The 25,801-nt window shown below is 42.7% G+C and overlaps 1 protein-coding gene across 2 annotated transcripts; it reads left to right on the top strand.

Annotated features, from left to right (window-relative positions):
- Nucleotides 1–6,893: 6,893 nt before the first annotated feature.
- On the top strand, nucleotides 6,894–23,507 carry B3GNT7 (UDP-GlcNAc:betaGal beta-1,3-N-acetylglucosaminyltransferase 7). 2 transcript variants are annotated; one of them, XM_069974461.1, is made up of 2 exons: nucleotides 6,894–6,970; nucleotides 21,717–23,507. In XM_069974461.1, exons 1-2 carry the CDS (start codon nucleotides 6,960–6,962, stop codon nucleotides 22,894–22,896), a joined length of 1,191 nt encoding a protein of 396 aa, XP_069830562.1. In that variant the 5' UTR covers nucleotides 6,894–6,959; the 3' UTR covers nucleotides 22,897–23,507. The 2 variants fall into 2 exon arrangements, with proteins under 2 accessions (XP_069830562.1, XP_069830563.1); XM_069974462.1 differs by lacking the exon at nucleotides 6,894–6,970 and adding an exon at nucleotides 16,324–16,426.
- The last annotated feature ends 2,294 nt before the right edge of the window (nucleotides 23,508–25,801 follow it).

The raw sequence follows: 25,801 nt of genomic DNA, 5'->3' as shown, positions 1-25,801 counted from the left end.
TGGCTGCAGTAAGGGGCGACACAACCCCTCTTTTCTTACCCTCATCCTCATCTGAACTGTGACCCTGCTGTTGTCATCAAAGTGCAGACACTTTCCCACAATCCCCCTTCTAAGGATACTTGCTCCCCAAATGGAGGGCACCAAGCAGGGAGGGAGAGGGGTGCCGGTGGATCAAACTACCTCCTCCCTCCATCTCTGCTTGGTGCAATGGGACAGATAGCTATGAGCAGATTATGGGAAAAGTAGTACCAGAGACATCCCCAGCACCAAGCCCCCTCCTCGTCTGACATACCCCCCCCCCCCCCCGACACACACACACGCACACGGTAATCTCCTGGTCCCCATCAGGGAGGGAGAAAGGTGCCAGTGCCTCTAACTACCTCCTCTCTCCCTCCCTGCTTGGTGCAGTGGGATAGATAGACACTACTCCTCCCATCATCTGCTCATAGTATGAGCAGATGATGGGAATAGTAGTACCAGAGACATCCCCAGCACCAAGCCCCCTCCTCGTCTGACATACCCTCCACCCCACCCCCCCCCCCCCCGACACACACACACGCACACGGTAATCTCCTGGTCCCCATCAGGGAGGGAGAAAGGTGCCAGTGCCTCTAACTACCTCCTCTCTCCCTCCCTGCTTGGTGCAGTGAGATAGATAGACACTACTCCTCCCATCATCTGCTCATAGTATGAGCAGATGATGGGAATAGTAGTACCAGAGACATCCCAAGCACCAAGCCCCCCCCTCAGCTGACAAATCCCCCAACACACCCTCCGCCGCCGTCGGTAACCTCCCAGATCCGGTTCCCATCACCAACCCCGCAGCCTCCCCCACCGCCGGACGACCGCCCACTTCCCTGCCGGTCCCGGACTGCCAGATCACTGCTGCCCCCGTGTCCTGCCGACTCAGTCCCGGATGTCACCCCCAGCAGCTCTCATCATCCGGGACCGAGTCGGCAGGACGTGGGGGCGGCAGTGATCTGGCAGTCCGGGACCGGAAGGAAAGTGGGCGGTCGTGCGGCAGTGGGGGAGGCTGGGGGGTTGGTGCTGGGGATCTCTCTGGTACTACTCCTCTCATCATCTGCTCATACTATGAGCAGATGATGGTAGGAGGAGTAGTGTCTATCTATCCCACTGCACCAAGCAGGGACGGAGAGAGTAGGTAGTTAGATGCACCGGCACCTCTCTCCCTCCCTGCTTGGTGCCCTCCATTTATTCCATACACAATGTCCATTACTAAAGTGTAGTTTTTACATTACATTTAGAGATGAGCAAACAGGGTTCGGGTTCGAGTCAATCCGAACCCGAACTTTCGGCATTTGATTAGCGAGGGCTGTTGAGCTTGGATAAAGCTCTAAGGTTGTCTGGAAAAACTGGATACAGCCAATGACTATATCCATGTTTTCCACAAAGCCTTAGTGCTTTATCCAACTTCAGCAGCCACCGCTAATCAAATGCCGAAAGTTCGGGTTCGGATGAACTCGAGCATGCTCCAGGTTCGCTCATCTCTAATTACATTATATACTTCATATACTTCAATACAGTCCATAAGCTTTTACATATACTGCGCCCCCTGCTGGACACTCCATAGGAATTACACCTGATTTGTGACATCACGGTTTTTGAGAGAATTTAAAGGGGTTATCCAGCGCTACAAAAACATGGCCACTTTTCCCCCTACTGTTGTCTCCAGTTCAGGTGCAGTTTGCAATTAAGCTCCATTTACTTCAATGGAACTGAGTTTCAAAACCCCACCCAAACTGGAGACAACAGTAGGGGGAAATTGGCCATGTTTTTGTAGCGCTGTATAACCCCTTTAAAGTCTTCATGATCTAATAAATTAGGGGAAATAACCCTATATATGCATTTCCCATAATTAATGTACATTAGGAATTTGCCTAACTTTCCATAAGTAATAACATATTAAAAAATACTTTTGGCCGAACTTTTCCTTTAACGTGTCACTGTCGTTACAAAAAGCTTTTGACATGTCATAGAGAAATGTCCAAAAATTTGATTGGTCTGGGTCTGATTGTACTGCGTGTCCACTCTATACTGAGTTATAACTCAAAGCTGAGAGTGGATCTTCTCCCCTTTCGTTCTCACGATCGGTGCGGGTGTGAACACTCAGACCCAGACCATTCAAAATTCTTTTGACATTCTCTATGACATTTCAAATGTTTTTTTTGTAATGACAGTGACACTTTAATGAGGTATAGTGTTCTGTGTCCCCCTGAACAGTGTTTCATACTCGCCTGACCTGTTCCTGCTCTGCAACCTGCTCTTCAGGTCTGGCTCCTGGTGTAAGATTGTGGCAGCTGATAACCTACCTGTCTCTATCTCTCATAGAGTGGTGGTGCACTTACACTGCCAAGTGCTCGCAAACGCAGCACATGTCAGTAGCTATTAAAGTGACAGGGAGGGGTGTGTTTGTGTGGAGGGGGCTCCATATACACAGAACTTTGTTAGGAAATATAACAGATTAGTGTATATAACCCCATATACCTGCTTATACATTCATGTTTGCCTACGGGGATGTCCCCACTTTGCTGACTTACAAAAGTTGTGGCTTTGTATAAATAGAACAGAACGGGAATCAATACAAGAATGTTTTCTCTGTATACCTGCCAGGCGGCCAGATATGCTTGCAAAGTTTATTATGGCATGTATTGCAGTTATTTAATAGGGTTATAATAGTTTTTTTAGGTGATTGGTTCCCTTTATGTACATTACACTCATTTGTCTGATGTATCTGAGTAATGTACTGTATACATATTTTTAAATACATTGCTTTTTATATTACTTTTTAACTTGACTAAAATAAATGTATACTTTTTTTTGTTTATACATCAACTTCTGTTGAGTGGCTGCAGTAAGGGGCGACACAACCCCTCTTTTCTTACCTTCATCCTCATCTGAACTGTGACCCTGCTGTTGTCATTAAAGTGCAGACACTTTCCCACTAATGGGACAGATCAGGTGACTGCATCAGCATAGGTGACCCCATCTAGTGGATGTGGGAGGGCTGAAACCAAGGGCAACAGGGTATCAAAACAAGACAGGCACATGGGGGATTAGTGAGTGGAGCATCAGTATAGACCTAGTTTTCTTTGTGACACCGCCCCAGTTTGTATAGGAGGAGGGGGCTTGTATAGTGCCCAATTTGTATAGTAAATAAAGTGTGGATTCTAACCTGCTGCACTGCAACCCCCCCCCCCCCAATGAGGTATAATGCACTGTGCAACCATATTACCTAATGAGTTATAATGCACTGCAACCCCCCCCCCCCATGAGGTATAATGCACTGCACACTCCCCTCCATGAGGTATAATGCACTGCAACCCCCCATGAGGTATAAAGCACTGTGCCACCTTAATGCACTATGTACCCAGCCCCCCACCTATCCCATTGATGAGATGTAATACACTATGCACTCCCCCACCTCACTGCCGTTACAAAAACTTTTATAGACATGTCAACAAATTTGATCGGTCCGGGTCTGAATGTTCACACCCACACCGATTGTGAGAATGAGCGGAGAGAAGATGCGCTGCAGCAAGTCCACCCTCTGTTTTGAGTTATAGCTCAGAGCGGACGCACAGAACACTCACTCTCCCACCTTAAAGTGTCACTGTCATAGAGACATGTCCAAAAATTTGATTGGTCTGGGTCTGAGTGTTCTCTCTCCACTGAGTTATAACTCAGAGCTGAGCGTGGACTTGCTGCAGTGCATCTTCTCCCCTTTCGTTCTCTCGATCGCTGCGGGTGTGAACACTCAGACCCAGACCAAGTTCTTTTGACATTCTCTATGACATTTCAAAAGTTTTTAGTAATGACAGTGACATGTTAATGAGATATAATGTTCTGTGTCCCCCTGAACAGTGTTTCATACTCGCCTGACCTGTTCCTACTCTGCAACCTGCTCATTAGGTCTGGCCCCTGGTGTAAGATGGTGGCAGATGATTACCTACCTGTCTCTATCTCACATAGAGTGGTGGTGCACTTACACTGCCAAGTGCCCGCAAACGCAGCACATGTCAGTAGCTATTAAAGTGACAGGGAGGGGTGTGTGTGTGTGGGGCTCCATATACACAGAACTTTTTATTGAAATATAACAGATTAGTGTATATAACGCCATATACCTGACCTTACTGTGTGGTACATATAATAGTGTATAGAATGCCATACACCTGACCCCACTGTGTGGTATGTATAGTAGTGTATATAACACATCATATACCTGACTGTACTGTGTGGTATATAATAGTGTATATAACACCATATACCTGACCATACTGTGTGGTATATATAATAGTGTATATAACGCCATACACCTGACCCCACTGTGTGGTATGTATAGTAGTGTATATAACACCATATACCTGACCATACTGTGTGGTATACATAATAGGGTATATAACGCTATATACCTGACCATACTGTGTGGTATACATAATAGGGTATATAACGCTATACACCTGACCCCACTGTGTGGTATGTATAGTACTGTATATAACACACAATATACCTGACCATACTGTGTGGTATATATAATAGTGTATATAACACCATATACCTGACCATACTGTGTGGTATATGATAGTGTATATAACATCATATACCTGACCATACTGTGTGGTATGTATAGTAGTGTATATAACACATCATATACCTGACCATACTGTGTGGTATACATAATAGTGTATATAACACATCATATACCTGACCATACTGTGTGGTATACATAATAGTGTATATAACACATCATATACCTGACCGTACTGTGTGGTATATAATAGTGTATATAACGCCATATACCTGACCATACTGTGTGGTACATATAATAGGGTATATAACGCCATATACCTGACCATACTGTGTGGTATATATAATAGTGTATATAACACCATATACCTGACCGTACTGTGTGGTATATATAATAGTGTATATAACACCATATACCTGACCATACTGTGTGGTATATATAATAGTGTATATAACACCATATACCTGACCATACTGTGTGGTATATATAATAGTGTATATAACACCATATACCTGACCATACTGTGTGGTACATATAATAGGGTATATAATGCTATATACCTGAGCGCGCTGTGTGGTACCGTATATAGAATAGTGTATACAACACTATATACCTGACTGTACTATGTGGTGTATATAATAATATATATAACGCCAAATACCTGACTGTACTGTGTAGTATCGTATATATAATAGTGTATATAACACCATATACCTTATCGCTCTGTGTGATATATATAATAGTGTATATAACACTATATATAATAGTATATATAACACACCATATACCCAACTGTACTGTGTGGTATATATAATAGTATATATAACGCCATACACCTCATCGTACTATTCGGTACCGTATATAGAATAGTGTATATAATAGTGTATATAACATCGCTGTGTGGTACATAATATAGTGTATATAATAGTGTATATAACACGGCTGTCAGGTACATATAATATTATATATAATAGCATATATAACACTGCTGTGAAGTACATATAATAGTGTATATAACACTGCTGTGTGGTACATAATATAGTATATAGAATAGTGTATATAACATGGCTGTCAGGTACATATAATAGTATATAGAATAGTGTATATAATAGTGTATATAACACCGCTGTGTAGTACATATAATATTATATATAATAGCATATATAACACTGCTGTGAAGTATATAGAATAGTGTATATAACACGGCTGTCAGGTACATATAATAGTATATAGAATAGTGTATATAACACGGCTGTCAGGTACATATAATAGTATATAGAATAGTGTATATAACACCGCTGTCAGGTACATATAATAGTATATAGAATAGTGTATATAATAGTGTATATAACACCGCTGTGTAGTACATATAATATTATATATAATAGCATATATAACACTGCTGTGAAGTATATAGAATAGTGTATATAACACGGCTGTCAGGTACATAATATAGTATATAGAATAGTGTATATAACACCGCTGTCAGGTACATATAATAGTATATAGAATAGTGTATATAATAGTGTATATAACACCGCTGTGTAGTACATATAATATTATATATAATAGCATATATAACACTGCTGTGAAGTATATAGAATAGTGTATATAACACCGCTGTCAGGTACATATAATAGTATATAGAATAGTGTATATAACACTGCTGTCAGGTACATATAATAGTATATATAACACCGCTGTGTGGTACATAATATAGTATATAGAATAGTGTATATAACACCGCTGTCAGGTACATATAATAGTATATAGAATAGTGTATATAACATCGCTGTGTGTTACATAATACAGTATATATAATAGTGTATATAACACCGCTGTGTGGTACATAATATAGTATATAGAATAGTGTATATAACACCGCTGTCAGGTACATATAATAGTATATAGAATAGTGTATATAATAGCGTATATAACACCGCTGTGTGGTACATAATATAGTATATAGAATAGTGTATATAACACCGCTGTCAGGTACATATAATAGTATATAGAATAGTGTATATAACATGGCTGTGTGGTACATAATATAGTATATAGAATAGTGTATATAACATGGCTGTCAGGTACATATAATAGTATATAGAATAGTATATATAATAGTGTATATAACACCGCTGTGTGGTACATAATACAGTATATATAATAGTGTATATAACACCGCTGTCAGGTACCTCATGTACCTCAGACGCCCGCGGCATCCCGTGGTCTCCACCTCAGGCGGGATGCGGCCGCGCTCTCCTCCCCGGGCCCTCCCCCTCTCCTCCCCGGGCCCTCCCCCTCTCCTCCCCGGGCCCTCCCCCTCTCTTCCCCGGGCCCTCCCTCAGCTCCCTCACTACCTCAGTCACACACAGCGGTCTCTCATCTCCCGACTCGTCGCAGCCCAGGCAAGATGTCGCAGTGGTGAGTGCTCGCTTCTGGCTGTCCGCAGCTTTTATCCCTAATCTATCTTTACTGTGAGCCCGTAGCCGTCTTCACCTTGTATTGGCCATATGCAGCATCCCGTACAGCTCCAATAGCGATGTGTGCGGCTGCTGCCTGGGATGAAGTAATGGTGGTATCAGTAGTAGTCATCCCTTATAGCGGGATCCCAGACTCCTACTGAGAGACCTTGCCCCAGCCGGGTCAGGTTACTGGCAGCAGCTGCTTGTTCTTTAGGTTCCAGGTTCAACTTTTTGTAAAAAAATTTCTGTTGTGATCGACAGGTCTGCACAGGGCTCTGTGAGGTATGAGAGAAACGCATCTATACTGCATAAAAGGATAAGAGAGTGTCCTAGTGCCCTACATTTATAGTATATATGGTCATTTACATTCATTTGCATCCTATAGTGGTTCAAACTACTAACTATAGAGAAATACATGAATGTTCAATGTATATATTATAGTATATATATAATATAGTATAGTATAGTATAGACCCTTATGGTCCGTTTACACTTAACGATATGTATAGTATAGTATAGTATATAATATTATAGTATAGTATATAATATTCAAGGTATCTGGCAGACGGATGTCAGTGAATGTGACCCGACAGGTATAGTGAAAACTGGAAAATACAGCTACAAAAGTATGGAGGGGGGGGGGGGGGGCTTTCACGTCCAATGTAAACCAGTGTAAAGAAAAAAAACTATAAACCTTTGCATGATGCTTGAACTTTTTGCAACGCACAGGAAAAGTCGCAAGTTTTTGACCACTTGAGCAGTTGCGCAAAAATTTGACAAGTTTACACTAAAAACAGGGATAAATTCGTCGCTATGTGCCTTTCCTCCTTCTTAAAGTGTACCTGTCACTCCAAAGACTTTTGACATGTTGTACCGACAAAAATAGAAAAAAAAAAGCTGCAAGTGTCAGGACTCTCCGCATATACTGCCTGCAGCGTACATACAATACAGAACCTCGGCTAACGTTTTTTTTTTTTTTTTTAGTTTTTTTTTTATAAAAATGAGGTTCTTAGCAAACCATTTGAGCAAATAGAACGTACCATCTCACCACGGTAAGAAGGTTGATACGTTTAATTCGATCAGATGGTTTGCTAAGAAACTTTTTTTAAAAAAACAAGATTTTAGAACAGAGTCCTGTAATGGGGGGGGGGGGTTGATGTGCTCAGCCAGTCACTGCTAATACCTGCTCTATGTGCATGGCAGGAGGTGGTCCTGTACACTTTCTATAGAAGTTTTAAAGGGGTAATCCAGCGTTAGACAAAAATGGCCGCTTTCTTTCAAAGACAGCACCACTCTTGTCTCAAGTTTGGCTGCAGGTTTTGTAATGGTTTGTTTACACCAGGGATGGGGAACCTTCGGCCCTCCAGCTGTTGCAAAACTACAATTCCCATCATGCCTGGACAGCCGAAGCTTTAGCTTCGGCTGTCCAGGCATGATGGGAATTGTAGTTTTGCAACAGCTGGAGGGCCGAAGATTCCCCATCCCTGGTTTACACGGAACGGTTATTGTTGGAAATTTCGTGATAACGATCGCATTTGAGCAATAATTGGCTTATATAAACACATCGAACAATCATTTGATCAGCGAGAAATGATTCGTCGCGATTTTTAAACATGTTCTCAAATCGTCGTTGGTTGTTTGTGGATCGCTTCGTCTAAACAGTCTTTCAACCATTCACCCTATGTGTGAGACGGGCTGAAGCAATCTGAAAAACGATTGCAATAACTATTTTTCCAAACGATATATCGTTCCATCGCTGATTGTTATAAAAACACATAGGGTGCCTTTACACGAAGAGATTTATCTGACAGATTTTTTTAAGCCAAAGCCAGGAACAGACTATAAACAGAGAACAGGTCATAAAGGAACGATTGAGATTTCACCTTTTTTTTAAAATCCATTCCTGGCTTTGGCTTCTAAATTCTGCCAGATAAATCTTTCTGTGTAAAGGCACCCTTACTTCGAAATTGCTAATAGTTTGATTGGGCACATATCGTTAAGTGTAAACGGACCATAAGGGTCTATATACACAGAAAGATTATCTGCCAAAGATTGGAAGCCAAAGCCAGAAACGGACTATAAACAGAGATCAGGTCATAAAGGAAAGCCTGAGATATTTCTTTTTTTTTTCAAAACCATTCCTGGCTTTGGCTTTAAATCTTTGGCAGATAATCTGTCAAATAATCTTTCTGTGTAAACAAACCCTAACACGGAACGATTATAATGCGAATTTGCACGATAACGATCTAATTTGAACGATAACCGTACGTGTAAACGCAGCAAACGATCGAGCGACGAGCGAGAAATCGTTCATTTTGATTTTTGAACATGTTCTCAAATCGTCGTTGGTCGTTCGCAAAAAATTTGCAGATGGTTCCGTGTAAACAGTATCTCACCGATTTAACCTATGTGCGAGATAGACTTCAAGAGGACCTGTCACCCCCCGTGCCGGGGTGACAGGCTCCCGACCCCCCGTTAGATCCCCATATACATACCTCATCGCGCCGGGTCCCGCTTTCTGAGCCGGTCGGGTGCACGTGCTGACAGGAGAGTCTGGTGCCCATAGAGAATGAATGGGGAGTCCGATGCTCCGTCATTCTCTATGGCTTCGGGCGCTGAAATCTCAGTCACCCGACCGGCTCAGAAAGCAGAACCCGGCGCAATGAGGTAAGTATAGGGGGATCTAACAGGGGGTCGGGAGCCTGTCACCCCGGGGGGTGACAGGTTTCCTTTAAGCGATCGCAAAACGATTTTTCTGGACGATATATCGTTCCGTCTAAACGCTGATCGTTATAAAAAAAAAAAACATCATTACTTCGAAATCGCTAATAGTTTGATTGGGCGAATTATCGCTCCGTGTAAACGGGCCATTACTCTTTTATCCATTGAAGTAAATGGAGCTTATTTGCAAACCACACCTGACCCTGAGACAAGAGCGGTGCTTGAAGAGAGCGCACTACAGGAGACATTTACGAAGGCTGCACCATTGGTGTATACCAGAGAGAAGACGCAGATCCACCCCCTTGGTGTACGTCAGCCATATCCCCCACAAGCCCGATTTGGGGGGGGGGGTGCAAGGAGGAAGCATGAAATATATTTCTGTGACGGAATAGTAACCATCATTGAAAACAACAAAGTAAAAAATGGGGAAAGCAGTTGGTAAGATACTTCCTATCTTCAGAGAACAATACAGTGCAGCAAGGTACTAGTTGGATTGGGATCAGACGCGTCCGTGTATAACAATCACCTGACGCTCTGTAGAACTAGTTTCTTCCTCCTATTCTTGTGATAACCAGATTCTGTGTGGCTAGGGCTCGGAAGGAGGTGTTCTATTGTCTCACAGTGTCTTACAACACGACGGTACGCTCGGTGATGGAGCAATTGTTGATTGATTCCAGTTTGGCGACCGGCATGTGAGTGTCGTGTTTCCAGATCTGATAAACTCCTGTCTGTGTGTAAATCTTGTCACCAGGATACAATGTGTCATTTTATGGCGTCATGATTCTGACTCATTCTATCAATACTCCGGGCTCACCCTTCACCTGATCCTTGATCTACAGGTTGTGGCGATAGATTAGTATAGAGGGCTTTACGTTTACAATGTACAAGCTTTCATAAAGCGCTATATTAAAGGGTTTCAAGTTCTTTCAAATCAACCGGTTTCAGAAAGTTATATAGATTTGTAATTTACTTCTATTTAAAAAATATTAAGTCTTCCAGTACTTATCATCTGCTGTATGTGCTGCAGATTCTTTCCAGTCTGACACAGTGCTCTCTGCTGCCACCTCTGTCCATGTCAGAAACTGTCCAGAGCAGGAGAGGTTTTCTATGGGGATTTGCTGCTGCTCTGGACAATTCCTGACATGGACAGGGGTGGCAGCAGAGAGCGCTGTGTCAGAGTGGAAAGAATACACCACTTCCCGCAGGACATACAGCGGCTGATTAGTACTGGAAGACTGGAGATTTTTTAATAGAAGTAAATTACAAATCTGTATAACTTTCTGAAACCAGTTGATTTGAAAGAAAAAGATTTTCGTTGGAGCACCCCTTTAATATTTCCACACCAATCTTATGCATGTCTGCAAGCACGATTCCAATGTTTTGATGTCCAAACATTTTTTCAATAAATCTGCATATGAATATTCCTCTGAAAGTAAATATATAATTTTTTTTTTTTTTTCATACAATCCCCTGTAAAGACACACAAAGACTTGCACGAAAGTTTATATAACTGTTACAGTATAAAATGCTGAATGACAATGTACTCTAAAATATATTGCCCAAAGAAATACATTTTATTTTGCCATTCAAAAAATACGGTATTTACAGAGAAGTTATTGTGACTGCAGGGCCCAAGTCATACCTAGTTCTGTCTCTTGCCAAATGCACATGACGTGGGACATGTTCTTAAGAAAGAAAAAAAATGACATTTAAAAAATATTGCGTGTACTTTTAGCAAATTTATATCTGAACACCTTATGTTTGGAGCCTTTATCTATTTACAGGGCAAGTATAGTTTTTGTTTTCTTTTTGGAGTGGTTTCACCCCTTATGGACACAGTGGATTTGAATTTTTGCCATGTAAGGGCTTTTTTTTTTTTCAGAAACAAATGTACTTTGTAATGGTGCCTTTCAATCTACCATAAAATATATGGCAAAACCCCCAAATATATTATTTATGAGGAGTAATAGAGGGAAAAAAGCAATTTAGCCAATTTTAGGGGGTTTCCGTGTTTATGTAATGCGCTTTACGGTAAACCTGACACCTTATCTTTATTCCATACCTCAGTCTTAATACAACTCTAGTCATGTTTACATAGCTTTACTATATTTTAACTGTGAAATTATTTTTTTTTGCAAATAATTATGATTACTTTTTTTTCATATATTTTAATAGATCGGACAATTATACATGCTATAATATCAAATATATTTAATTATTTTTACATGTCATCTGTAAAATGAGAATGTGGGTAATTTTAACTTTTATTGGGGGAGGGGCTTTGGCTTTTTTCTTTTTTACCTAATTTCTATTATCTTTTATTTTTTTAAGTCTACATGGAATCATTAGATTGCATACACTGGTCAGTGCTATGCCAATGCATAGCATTGATCAGTGTTATCTGCCTGAGACAGACTCTATGAGAAGATCACCGATTGGACTGCAGAGATCAAGTACTCCATCTCCGGCAGTCGGGACCCCTGCAGTCACATTTAAGGGCCCTATTACATAGGGAAATAATTGCTCTGTGTAAAAGGACCAGCATTCAGCTGACGAACAAGCAAACTTACAATTTTCAGCATGCCTCATGCCATATAATAGGGCCCCAAAAGCCCCTATACACCTTATACTTTTGTCCGCCATACCCGCCTGCTCACGGGTTTGTCTGTCAGTGTAAGGCGTATGGGGCTCTTTCGACCATCCCCCAACAGATGATATCGGTGGAGATGATGGCCAGGTGTGATGGGAAAGATCAACTGTCTGTGTAAACGCACTTTTACATATTTGTCATTTTTCACTACCCACATTTACACAATGTGTGCACATACGCCTGTTTTTTTCCATAGACTTTAATATATCCCATTCTATATCTTTTTTACCGTCGTATTTCAATTATTTTCCTTGTGTGTGTGTAGATATAGCCTTAGGGTACGTTCACACTACAGGATTTGCAGCAGTTTTGTTTTTAGTCATTTATTTACAATATTACAGCATCTGCCGCATTAAAATCTGCAGCAGATTCTGTACGTGTGAATGGAGCTTGAAAAGTCGCTGTAAATTAACTCTTTGTTGTCCTGTTTTGGTGCCTCATCTCCCTCTACCCCTCCCCTTTCCATAGAGAACAGTGAAGACAGGGGGGAGAGCTTCAAACTGCTTTTTCATGATAAAAATGCATTTTTCGGCTAATAAACCCAATTACAAAGTTTCTTAAAATCGCCTGTACTATTGATTTTTACAAAAAAAAAATAAAAAATTAAACAACAGTGACACTTTAAAATTCTTTAGTACCATTAGAATAAAAGCTGCCTTTTCCGTTTCATGGAAGTGCAGAGGGTTCTATACCCTAAGGGCCAGTTCACACTGAGCAAACACGGCGCAATTCCGCTCTCCCCGCCGCGGAATCCTGCCGTGCTCAGTGTCCTGCTGTTAAGTGAATGGAGAGGACGCGCGCTCGTCCGCTGCCGCCACTCTTCGCTCAAAGAATGAACACTGAGCACGGCGAGATTCTGCGGCGGAGAGAGCGGAATTGCGCCATGTTTGCTCAGTGTGAACCGGCCCTAACAGTGTCGGCAGTGTGGAACATGAATTGCAGCCGACAGATTCCCTTTGTTATTACGCTATACAGTACGAGGGAAACTTAGAGTTTCATATAAAAGTTTTAGTGAATCATAAATATATATATCTCTATTGCTTTACATTCTAAACTTTGCTCTTTTGTATAGATTTAGAAAGATAACCATACATTACATGCAATAAATGAGGCATAAGGAAATATAGGTTTTATTTCCCCCTCGGTTCAGAGCCGCAGTATAACCTTGTTAGAATGACAAAGCTATAAATCAGGGATAAGGTCTAGCGTTCTGCTGCTCGGGGTTCTGCTCAAAGTCTTTAACCCCTTGTAATCTGCACCAAAATTCTGCAACGAGCGCAACCAGTGATAATGTAGTATATGCTGCCGTTTGTTCTGGGCATGCTGTAGATTTTCTGATCTGAAGCATGTCCAGTCTATTGTAGCGTCGTAAGAGAAATGGGGATTATATATTATAAACACTTAAAGGGGTACTCCGGGCTGGGGGGCTTTCTTGCGTATGGCTGGGGAGGAGGTGGATAAGGGCAATGACGTCCCCTAACCTCCCCGGTTCCAGAGTTGTGTCCGGCATCGTGCCGCTCCAGTCCGCGCTGCCTGGCTACTTCCTGGTCACTGACACAGGCTTGAGACGTTATGTTTCAAGTCCGCTTAGGCAGTCAGTGTCAGAGGCGGGATCCCGCCTCTGCTACTAATACTGACTGGCTGAGCGGATATGAAACATCTTGTCTCAAGCCTGTGTCAGTGACCAGGAAGTGGCCAGGCAGCGCGGATCGGAGTGGCGCGATGCGGGACACGTCGCTGGAACTGGGGAGGTAAGGGGACGTCATTGCCTTCATCCACCTCCTCCCCGACCATACGCAAAAAAGCCCCCCAGCCTGGAGTATCCCTTTAAAGATCTGAGTGAGTGCCAGAGATTTGTAACTTCAATTAAAAAATCTCAAGTCTTCCTATACTTCTCAGCTGCTGTATGTCCTGCTGGAAGTGGTGCATTTGTTCCAGTCTGTAGCGCAGGAGAGGTTTTCTATAGGGATTTGCTGCTGCTCTGGACAGTTCCTGACATGGACAGAGGTGGCAGCAGAGAGCACTGTGTCAGACTGGAGAGAATACACCACTTCCTGCAGGACATACAGCAGCTGAGAAAGTGGCATCAATTTATGTTGAGGACTTCAAAGGTACAATATATGTAATAATTCGCTTTTGAGCCTTATTCACATTCATCATTAAAGATTCATGCCGATTTTGTATCAATTTTCAATTTAGAGAAGCAAAGAATAACATAACAATTGTGCTGATATGGTTCTCTGCAGCGCAGTACAATCTACTGTGCATCTCCGGGCACATACCAGCCATGGCTGTACTTTTATTCTGAAGTTCGAGGCCTGTAACTTTTCATCTGGGCCGTGACTAGTCACCACTCTCTACTCTGAGCTGGCCGTGACTAGTCACCACTCTCTACTCTGAGCTGGCCGTGACTAGTCACCACTCTCTGCCTGTCAGCGCGCTCTGCAGGGATGATTGGCCAGTAAACGTTCTCTCTGCCTTTCAATCATCCCCACACTGCTTGCTGACAGGCACAGAGTGGTGACTAGTCACGGCCAGCTCCCTATGACTAGTTGACTAGTTCCCACCCCTCTCCCTGTCTTGCAGGGCAGAATGAAAGTACTTTTTCTCCTTACTAAAGCTACTGCATGTACGTGCCCGCAGTAGCTCCATACTATGATTCTGGTACCATATCAGCACAATCTGATTGGTTCCCTTTTATAATGTTATTCTTTGCTACTCTGAATAGGAAATTGACATAGTTTTACTCTGTGTGAACATACCCTTGAAGTGGGCACTATGTCATTGCTATTAGCCATACGTGGATGCGCGCTGTTGCCAGGTCTAAGATTTCTTGGCCGCTGCAGTGTAAGTGCGTCTTATTCTATTATGTTCATCACTTTCCAATAAGAAACAATTCTTATCTGAATTTGTAGCAGCTTAGATCAAGGCAAAAAGCTCTTTTCCAGTTATTTGTTCTGATCTATTACAAATAACACAGGAGGCAGCTTTAATATAGCAAATGAGCACTTGTGGCCGAATAGAGGCCGTGCAGTAATAACATTCCTTAGTAAAAAAAAAAAAAAAAGTAATTTGATCTCTGGAACTTGACTCATAAAGATTCATTGTTGGATCACACAGGTGCACTAGCTCACATACATTCACATATATGATCAGGAATAGAGAGATCAAATGGCTTCTTTATTGCAAGAATCTGGGACAATGTGTTCTTCATGGAAAATCATAAAGTGTAAAATAAAGTGCGGAGTACCCTCCAAGTAACTCGTAAATACTGTAAGAGGGTGTGTTACTTGTTATTATCAAAAGGCAACTTGTTTCATATCATATCAGTGGTGCGTTTGTAAGCTAACACCTTTTTATTCTTTAGGAATTACACAATTTTTTTGTTTTGTCGCTCGGTCATGAGAATCAACCATGGTGGTTAAACTAGACTTGCTGGTTAGGTAACAGAGGCTTAGGTCTGGTGATGGATAAGCTTGGATAGCTTCCTTATTGCTGAGTTGTATTTACATTTTGCATTGTTGGGCTATTGATAAGAGCCATGCATTCTCCAGATATAACAACCTAGTTCCGGCTCAGAAACCTCAAATTTATTGTGCAAACACTTTTAGATGGATGCCAAGATGCCATTGCCTACTGTTTGTTCTGTAAAGGGAATCTGTCACTAGGTTTATGCCGCCTTAAGTGAGGGCAGCATAAACTTGTGACAAATGCTGAACCGATCAAGGTATTACTTATATCATTCTCCTCAGCCGTTCTCCTAATATGCAGGAGAATAGGAATCTTGCCACACCCCTCCCCCCGCCCCCCAGCTGCTGATTGACAGTTGACTGCCTATACACAGCATGGATAGATAACTGCCAATCAGCAGCTGGTGGGCGGAGTTTTCTGCTTCTCATGAATATCCAGGATTACCTGCAGCCGGTAAAAACCGGCAACTGGTCTACCGACCTTGGCAGACAACAGCCATCGAACAACCTGGAATTTATTCTTATGTCATTTTATATTATATTGCACTTCCTCTACAGTAAAATGCAATTCATAGTGAGTATTGCATGCGGTATGTTAATATGAATGCATTGGTGAGATTGGCAGTTCAAGATCATTTTAAACCATAAAACGTTAATAAATTAAAGGGGAACTATCATCAGGTTAGACGAATCTAACCTGCTGATATGTCCCAATTGGAGATACTGAGGAGGAAGATGATGTCTCTTGCCTTCATCCTCTGTGTCGTCCTGTGCTTCACGGTCTGGTTAGATAGTTAGGAGCACTGCCGCCCCCATAGCGCCGAGGCAGATTGGTGCTATAGGAGTGGGCAGCGCTCCTAATGGTGCACAGGACCGTGGAGCAAACTACTAACTGCATCGGAACAGTGTCGAGGATGAAGGTAAGAGACATACTATAAGAGACATACCTTCCTCCTTGGTGGTGTCTCCTGTGCTGTATCAGCAGGTTAGATTTGTCTAACCTGCTGACAGTTCCCCTTTAAAGAGGACCTGTCACCCCCCGCGCCGGGGTGACAGCTCCCGACCCTCAGCTAGATCCCCTTATAGTTACCGCATGTCGCCGAGTCCCGCTGCCGGAGCCGGTTCCGGGACGGAGATATCCCGGTGAGAAGCCGGCGCGCGCGCTGTGGAGATGGGTCCAGCGTCCATAGAGAATGAATGGAGCCGGACTCATATCTGCTACGCGCGCACGGCTCCATTCATTCTCTATGGACGCCGGACTCATCTGGACAGCGCGCGCGTCGGCTTCTCACCGGGATATCTCCATCCGGGGACCGGCTCCGGCAGCGGGACTCGTTGACATGCGGTAACTATAAGGGGATCTAGCTGGGGGTCCGGAGCCTGTCACCCTGGCGCGGGGGGTGACAGGTCTCCTTTAAGGCCTAAAATGAGAAATACTTGGAGGCAATATGCAAGTTGTCAGACCTTGCTATAATTGTCACTTAAAGAGTAAGGCAACCTCTTATAAAGTAGTCTCCCTTATATCTACTCTGCCTTTTCGAAAATGCCTCGTGAACCGTGGTCTTATTTTTACACCCCTCAATAGGTATCCCTGTTACAAATACATGTGTCCTCCTGCCAGAATGCTTACAAAGCCCAGTTTGATTTCCACGTCCTATTCCCTTCCCGTTAACCAGCATTTTACTGCGCATGGAGTAGAAAGACGTCTTTCATTGCAAAAGCCCCATTTAATTGCTTCGAAACTGAAGAGGCTTCTCTGTAATGTAAACGTGCCAGGCCGGGTGTGTGTGAGGCGTTTTAAAGGTGATTCGAATCATGCTAACCTCTGAAGCCTCTATCCACATAAGATCAGGAAAGCTTGCTTGATAATTGTGCTATTCACTCCGAAAGGCTAACATACCAGTTCTCACATCCCCCCCCCCCCCCAACCACTCTTAAAAAAAAAAGTACAAGACAAGCATTAGAACCAGTGGTAGATATCCTAAACTAATGAAGAGATGCAGAGAATCTGTCTACATGCTACAAGTATCTTATATTACATCTTCTTCTATGTTCTTGAGGGTTTCAAGAGTACTTGTAAGCCAGCACGTTCTGCTCTACATGACACAGTATCTATACTTCACACAAAAAAGGAGCAAATCTTTCCATTACAGTGGTGCCTTGGATTACGAGAATAATTCCTTCCGGGACCGTGCTTGTAATCCAAAGAAAATTTTCCCACAAGGGTTCCACACCCTAAAAATCACTTTTTTTTTATTCTGAATAACAGGTAAAACTAATGAAGCTAACATTTAGAAAGCTGGATATGTGATATTATAAGTTACTGTACAGTATAACAATCAGCATGTGGAGTATAATGTATAGTAAGTGCATAAACTTGAAAAAAACAGCAGCTGTTCAGAGATACAGGATGGAGTTGTAGATCCCCATAATGCAGTAGTGTAGTACAACAGGCTAGAATAGATAAGCAGGGCTGCTGTCAGAGGTCTGTGTGGTCACAGGACAGCAATGGGGAAGGGGGTGTGTTCAGCATGGGCCAATCAGGAAGTCAGAATCACAGCTGTGCAGGAGGACAGAGACAGAGACTTCACTATACAGTAGTGTGAATGGCTGTGTATAAGTGCAGTCACGTTATAGGAGCAGTGTGTATAGCTGAGTATAAGTGCAGACACATTATAGGAGCAGTGTGTATAGCTGTGTATAAGTGCAGTCACGTTATAGGGGCACTGTGTATAGCTGAGTATAAGTGCAGACACATTATAGGAGCAGTGTGTATAGCTGAGTATAAGTGCAGACACATTATAGCTGGAATGGAGAGGATGGGAAACACAAGGACTGACAGAGACTGCAGGGAGCAAGAAGGAATGAGCAGGACAGATGTGGGCACAGTACAGCAGCACTCTCTGTCCGGGGAGAGAGGGGTTACAGCTATGGAGAGATTACTTCCACAGTTCTGTCCCCTGATGTAAGCCCCAGCCTGAAGTGGATCTGCTATGATTTGGAAGGTGAGGGAGACTTCCTGGGTCAGAGTACAGTGCTGTAGACCCGCTATGCAGACCATACCCCTCCCTCACTCCCCCTCCCACCCAGTACAGGGAGCTCTTAAACCAAAGCAATGCTCCTAAACCAAGTTACCATTTTGAAAAACTTGAAAAGGTTACTCTTAAACCAAGGTACCACTGTATAGTCTTTCTTTGTCTGTTCCACCTCTGGCTAAAAAATACTGACCAAAACACTGTGTGAGAACACGGCCTTAATCTGATATTAAGAGACGTTCAGTCACATCCATTTTTTTAGCTGGGGAGGATAAAAGAAATAGCATGCTCTTACCTCCCCTGCTCCAGCGCTGGTGGTCGCGTACCGCCGCTCCGGCCCCCGGGCGCCCAGCTACTTCCTGATCTGAGCAGGGACCCAGGTCGTAACATGTGAGGGCCGCTCAGCCAGTCAGCAGCTGTAGTGGGGTCCGGCCTCGGCCGCTGACTGGCTGAGCAGACTGTACACGTCATGACCCGGGTCTCTGCTCAGATCAGGAAGCTGCCAGGCACCCAGGGACCGGAGCGGAGGTATGTAGCAACCAGTGGGGGAGGTAAGAGCATGCTATTACTTTTATCCTTCCCCTCACCAGCACTGGCTAAAAAAAGTGACTCTGGCTGGACTTTTCCTTTAAATTAAGTGTAAGGGTATGTACACACTGAAGAGTAAAATTTCAGATGGTTTTTGGCGAGACAATACACATCTAAATTCCATGTGGAGGCACAACTAGAATGTGCTGGGCCTTATCCCATCCTGAGCTGTTGAGCATTCAACAGCTCTGTGTGAAAGTCACTTGTGCTCACATATCAATACAGTAAGGTTATATGGTGGACACATAAATATAACATTTTGGTGCCTTTTGCAAGTAGCAAACTAATAGTTTGTGTTAACTTAAAGGGGGTTGTTCACCTAAAAACAAAATTCTTTCAAATCAACTGGTGCAGGAGATTAGTAATTAGTAACTTCTATTAAAAAATATTCCAGTACTTATCAGCTGCTGTATGTCCTGCAGGAAGTGGTGTATTCTCTCTAGTCTGGGGTTTTGCTACTGCTCTGGACAGTTTCCTGACATGGACAGAGATGGCAACAGAGAGCACTGTGTCAGACTGGAAAGAATACATCACTTCCTGCAGGGCATGCAGCAGCTGATAAGTACTGGAAGAGTTGAGATTTTTCTTAAATGTAAATTTAAAATCTCTGGCACTTTCTGCCACCAGTTGATTTGAAAGAATTTTTTGGGGGGGTTAACAACCCGCTTTAAGCGAGACTACAAATTAGACAGATATATCCGCTTAAAGGAGTCCTGTAACCCAGGCTCCTGGTGTGAAGCCCACTGACCCCCCTGGTGGAGCCCCTTATACTTACCCCTTCCTTGAAGTCCTGGTCCCGGACCACGCCCCGCTTCTAAGAAATCCCCGTCGGAAGTCGTGCGTGCGCTCACCAGAGATGAGTCCGACACCTATAGAGAATGACTGCTCATCTCTGGTGAGCGTGCGCAAGGCTTCCACAGATTTCTCAGTGTCGGGACGGGGTCCAGGACCGGGACTTCGAGAGGGGGATAAGTATAAAGGGCTCCACCGGGGGGTCAGGCGGGCTTCACCCCGGCAGCTGGGGTGACAGGTCTCCTTTTAAGGCTGGGTTCACACTACGTACATTTCAGTCAGTATTGTGGTCCTCATATTGCAACCAAAACCAGGAGTGGATTAAAAACACAGAAAGGCTCTGTTCACACAATGTTGAAATTGAGTGGATGGCCACCATATAACAGTAAATAACGGCTATTATTTCAATATAACAGCCGTTGTTTTAAAATAACAGCAAATATTTGCCATTAAATGGCGGCCATCCACTCAATTACAACATTATGTGAACAGATCCTTTCTGTGTATTTAATCCACTCCTGGTTTTGGTTGCAATACTGACTGAAATATACGTAGTGTGAACCCAGCCTTATGCCCCTATTCCACGAGTCGTTTGGAGGAGCAAACGAGCGCTATTAGCGCTCGTTTGCTCCTCGTTCCCCGCTCGCTGCCGCCGCTATTCAACGCGGCTGCAGCGAGCGGGAGGGGGCGGCGGGGGGGCTGCCCGGGGGATCGCTGATCGTCTGGGCAGCCCATAGGATATAGCAGCATCTGCTGCCGATGCTCCTATTCAACGGAGCGACGGCAGCAGATCGCTGGTATATCAGTCGCTTGTTTTTCAACATGTTGAAAAACAAGCGACTGCAACGATCAACCGACATGAACGATGTCGGCTGATCGTTGCACTCTATTCCACGGGACGAATATCGTTCGTAGCGGCCGATATCGGCCGAATACGAACGATATTGCTCCTCTAAACGACCCGTGGAATAGGGCCTTAAGGTTGCATTGTCTACAGGTTAAATCAATATTAAATTCCTACCAACGTGTTTTTGACATAAAATCCACATGGAATCCATGTAAAGAAAAAAAGTCAATATGAACATATTTTAAGTGTTACATTAACTTTTTGTGCATGTGTGGATCTGTGTATATATAAGTCTTACCAATGAGTTTGTTACATTTTACACATTATGGGGGGGGGGGGGGAGTATTACATATCCTTCGAGTTACGTTAAGAATTATATCATTTTACATGTGGAAGACAAAACCTTTAAACCTTGACATTTAACACCTAAGAAATACAGGTAATAGAAACTGTTTATGTAATTAGGTGGGACCATCTGCCGAAGGGCCAGAGAAGATCTTTTGTACAGTCGGTATAGGATAATGTATAGTGTTTATGAAGTCTTTTCTTTCTGTACGTACTGTATAGTGAAACTCTAATAATGGTATCTGATCTGTTTGCAGGAAAAAGAGAGTCTACCAAAGTGTGTGCATCTCATTCTGCTTAGTCATCATGTTGACCATCTTCCAAAGAGGGACATCCCCGGGACATCTTTTCACTCAAAGTAATACGGATTCTGAAGAGCTTTTGAGTGCTGTGAAAAGGGACACCTATCCCGTCCCAGGTGGGTTTTGGGCAGGCAAAACAGAAGAGTCGACCGCAGCTTCTATTACTAATATACATCCTAATGAATGGGATGTAACGTCTACCAACTGCACTGCTAATGGGAACCTCACCAATTTGGACTGGTTTAAGTCACTGGAACCTAACTTCCAGCAGTTTATTTTGTATCGCCACTGTCGTTATTTTCCCATGATTATGAACAACCCTCAGAAATGCTACGGAGACATTGATCTTTTGATCGTGGTTAAGTCAATAATAACTCAGCATGACCGCAGGGAAGTCATCCGTAAAACCTGGGGAAAGGAGAAAGAAGTTAACGGCAAAAAGATAAGAACTGTGTTTCTGCTCGGAACTGCCATGAAAGATGAGGAGCGAGCAAACTACCAAAAATTGTTGGAATTTGAAAACCAGATATACGGAGATATTCTACAGTGGGATTTTTTAGATTCCTTTTTTAACTTAACGCTAAAGGAAGTACATTTCTTAAAGTGGATGACTATCTACTGTGAGCATGTATCCTATATTTTCAAAGGGGATGACGATGTGTTTGTCAGCCCCGATAATATTTTGGACTATTTGGATGGTAATAACAGTCCGGACCTCTTTCTAGGAGATGTACTCTACAAAGCACGACCCATTCGGAGGAAAGATAATAAATACTACATTCCAACCTCACTGTATGACAAAAGCCTTTATCCTCCGTATGCTGGTGGTGGTGGCTTTGTCATGGCAGGTTCTTTGGTGAAGAGATTGTTAAAGGCTTCCGAAACCTTGGATCTGTATCCGATCGATGATGTGTTTCTGGGGATGTGCCTAGAAATTGTTAAGGTTAACCCTATAATGCATGAAGGGTTTAAAACATTTGGTATTGTAAGAAATAAGAACAGTAAGATGAACAAAGATCCATGTTTTTTCCGTAGTATGCTGGTCGTGCACAAACTTCTGCCTCCTGATCTACTACAAATGTGGGAACTTGTGCATAGTAATTTAACCTGTTCACGGAAGGTCAACATGCTTTAGTGGCTGGAAGAGGACAGGAGAGAAATCCTGAAACGAAAAAAAAAACAAAAAACTTTTATTTTTATAATAACTTTTCCTGGCAGGTTTCGGGAGAAAACGCATCATAAAAGATTTATTTTCTTAGTTCTTGTACATATGGGCAATAGAAGTTTGTGACCTTCTTGTTAAGAGATTTATAAGAGCCCTCTCCTAGGTACGATAACTTATGTGTCATGAATGGAACCTTGTTTTTAAGCCCTGGATTTGTATATGTGACGTGAAGGATGCTTATATCGCAAAACTTTCTATGGACGAACCAAAAGAAAATTCTATAGATTATACATTTAACACTGGGTATAACTGTAACATGGAGAAAAGCCATGTAGAGTTCGACAATTTTCTACAATAAATGGTGCTGTCTGTTTGTGGTCCATGGGGTGGGTTTAGCTCTCCGGACGTTGCGGTCTCCGGAAAGCTGACCTCTAAACGCTTGAAACCATAATTGTTTTATAATATTTATATTCATATTGTACTGATGATTGATCTGTGTGTTTAATGATTTTAAATATTTTTGTTCTGATAATTGTTAATTTATAAAAGTAAATGTTAAATTAAAACATTGAGCATCCTAATAGTTTTTTTTTAAATGCATAAGTGTATTTACCTAGTAAAATAGTTAATAGGGTTAAAAGAAGACAAGAGTCCATCAGGTTCAACCTGGAGAAACCCTTCTGCGTTGATCCAGAGAAAGGCAAAAATAAAAACCCTAAGAGGCAGATGACAATTGCCCCATCACAGGAAGAAAACTCCTTCCCAATTCCAATGGCGATCAGAATAATCCCTGGATCAGTGTACCACCAGAGATGTAATGCCCATATTTTGAAATATTATATTTTTGAAGAAAAGAATCCAGGCCTCCCTCTCACTTATTTAATGATTTAGCCATGACAACATCATGTGGCAGAGAGTTCCACACTTTCACTGCTCTTACAGTAAAGAATCCGGGTCTGTGCTGATAGTGAAACCTTCTTTCCTCTAGACGTAGAGGATGCCCCCTTGTCATTACAGGCCTAGGAGTAAAAAAGACCACTACAAGATCTCTGTCCTGTCCAGTCATATATTCGTACATTGGGATCGGATCGCCCCTAAGACGTCTTTTTTTTTTCTAGCGTAAATAACCCCAAGCTTGATAACCTGTCTTGGTACTGTAACTCATTCATTCCCTTATTGACCTTTGTCGCCCTCCTCTGCACCCCCTCCAGTTCACCGGTGTGCTTCTTATATACTGGTGCCTGGTGCTGTACACAGTATTCCATGTGTGGTCTAACCAGTAATTTATAAAGAGACAAAACTATGTTCTCATCTTTAGCATCTCGGCCTCTTTTGATGCATCCCATTATTTTATTAGCCTTGGCAGCTGCTGCCTGGCACTGATCACTAAAGTTGAGTTTATGGTCCACTAATTCCCCCAGCTCCTTTTCAGAAGCAGTGTTACCCAGTGTTTTATTATTTAGCACATACCTGTACTTATTATTTCTACGGCCCAAATGCATAACATTACATAACTTAACATTACATTTATCCACATTAAACTTCATCTCCGCCCAAGCCGGCAGCTTCTCCGAATCCCTCTGTAATACGAAAGTGTCCTCCTTTGTGGTGATAAACTACCCTGTTTAAAATTATGTTTTAATTCATTGTAAAATAGTGCCTTTTACGTAGCATATTTTGGTGCTGTTTGGGTATGTCCACACTAAGGAATACCATTGGAAATTGCAAACGGTGGTCACGCAGCCTCCCCGCATTTGCAAAGGTAAGTCAAAAGGGCTCCTTTAGTTACTTACTAGAGATGAGCGAACCAGGTTCGGGTTCGAGTCGATCTGAACCCGAACGTTCGGTATTTGATTAGCGGCGGTTGCTGAACTTGGATAAAGCTCTAAGGTTGTCTGGAAAACCTGGATACAGCCGATGACTATATCCATGATTTCCACATAGCCTTTAGGCTTTATCCAACTTCATCAGCCACCGCTAATCAAATACTGAAAGTTCGTGTTCGGATGGACTCCAGCATGCTCCAGGTTCGCTTATCTCTATAACTTACCAATCTTTTTTTAAAAATTGGGGGTAGATTTTATGACGCTTTATGTCTCTTGCCCACATCAACCAACACAGCTTTATATTTTGAAGAGCTGAATGTGAAATAGAAGGTGCGCTGTGTTTGGTGGCTATTAGCAACAGAGAAGGTCTTACTTTTAGACAGCTTTATGGATCACTTTTTGGCTATGTTCCCAAAACAAGACTTCGCACCTGTACCCCCGAATAGCCGTCAATAAGATGCTTGTATTTTCATAATGAATATAAACGTAATTTGCTGTCATCATTACTAGAGATGAGCGAACCGGTTTGGGTTCGAGACGATCCGAACCCGAACGTTCGGCATTTGATTAGCTGGGGCTGATGAACTTGGAAAAAGCTCTAAGGTTGCCTGGAAAACATGGATACAGCCAATGACTATATCCATGATTTCCATGATTGGCTTTATCCAACTTCAGCAGCCACCGCTAATCAAATGCCGAAAGTTCGGGTTCGGATGGACTCGAGCATGCTCAAGGTTCGCTCATCTCTAATCATTACCAGTAGACAGCCATCATTTAGTGCTAAAATGGTGGTCGTCTGGAAAGATGGACCTCATTTTTACGTAATGGGAACATAGCCTTCATGTTAAAAAATAATATATATATATATATATATATTATCAAGAAAACCAAAGTGGGATCCGCGGAAACACTTGTCCGATGCACAGTCCCCAGGGGGCTCGACTCGTCTCCCCAATATCAATAGTAGAAGCAAGTAGAGGACAGCATCTTCTTCCAATTTAAAAGACTTTATTGTGCCAGTCTACATAACAATGCAACGTTTCAGCTTG

The sequence above is a fragment of the Dendropsophus ebraccatus genome, chromosome 6 (assembly GCF_027789765.1).
Source record: "Dendropsophus ebraccatus isolate aDenEbr1 chromosome 6, aDenEbr1.pat, whole genome shotgun sequence".
In the NCBI taxonomy this organism is placed as follows: Eukaryota; Metazoa; Chordata; class Amphibia; order Anura; family Hylidae; genus Dendropsophus; species Dendropsophus ebraccatus.
Note: the sequence above shows the minus strand (reverse complement) of the source record. Positions and strands in the feature narration are given on the sequence as shown.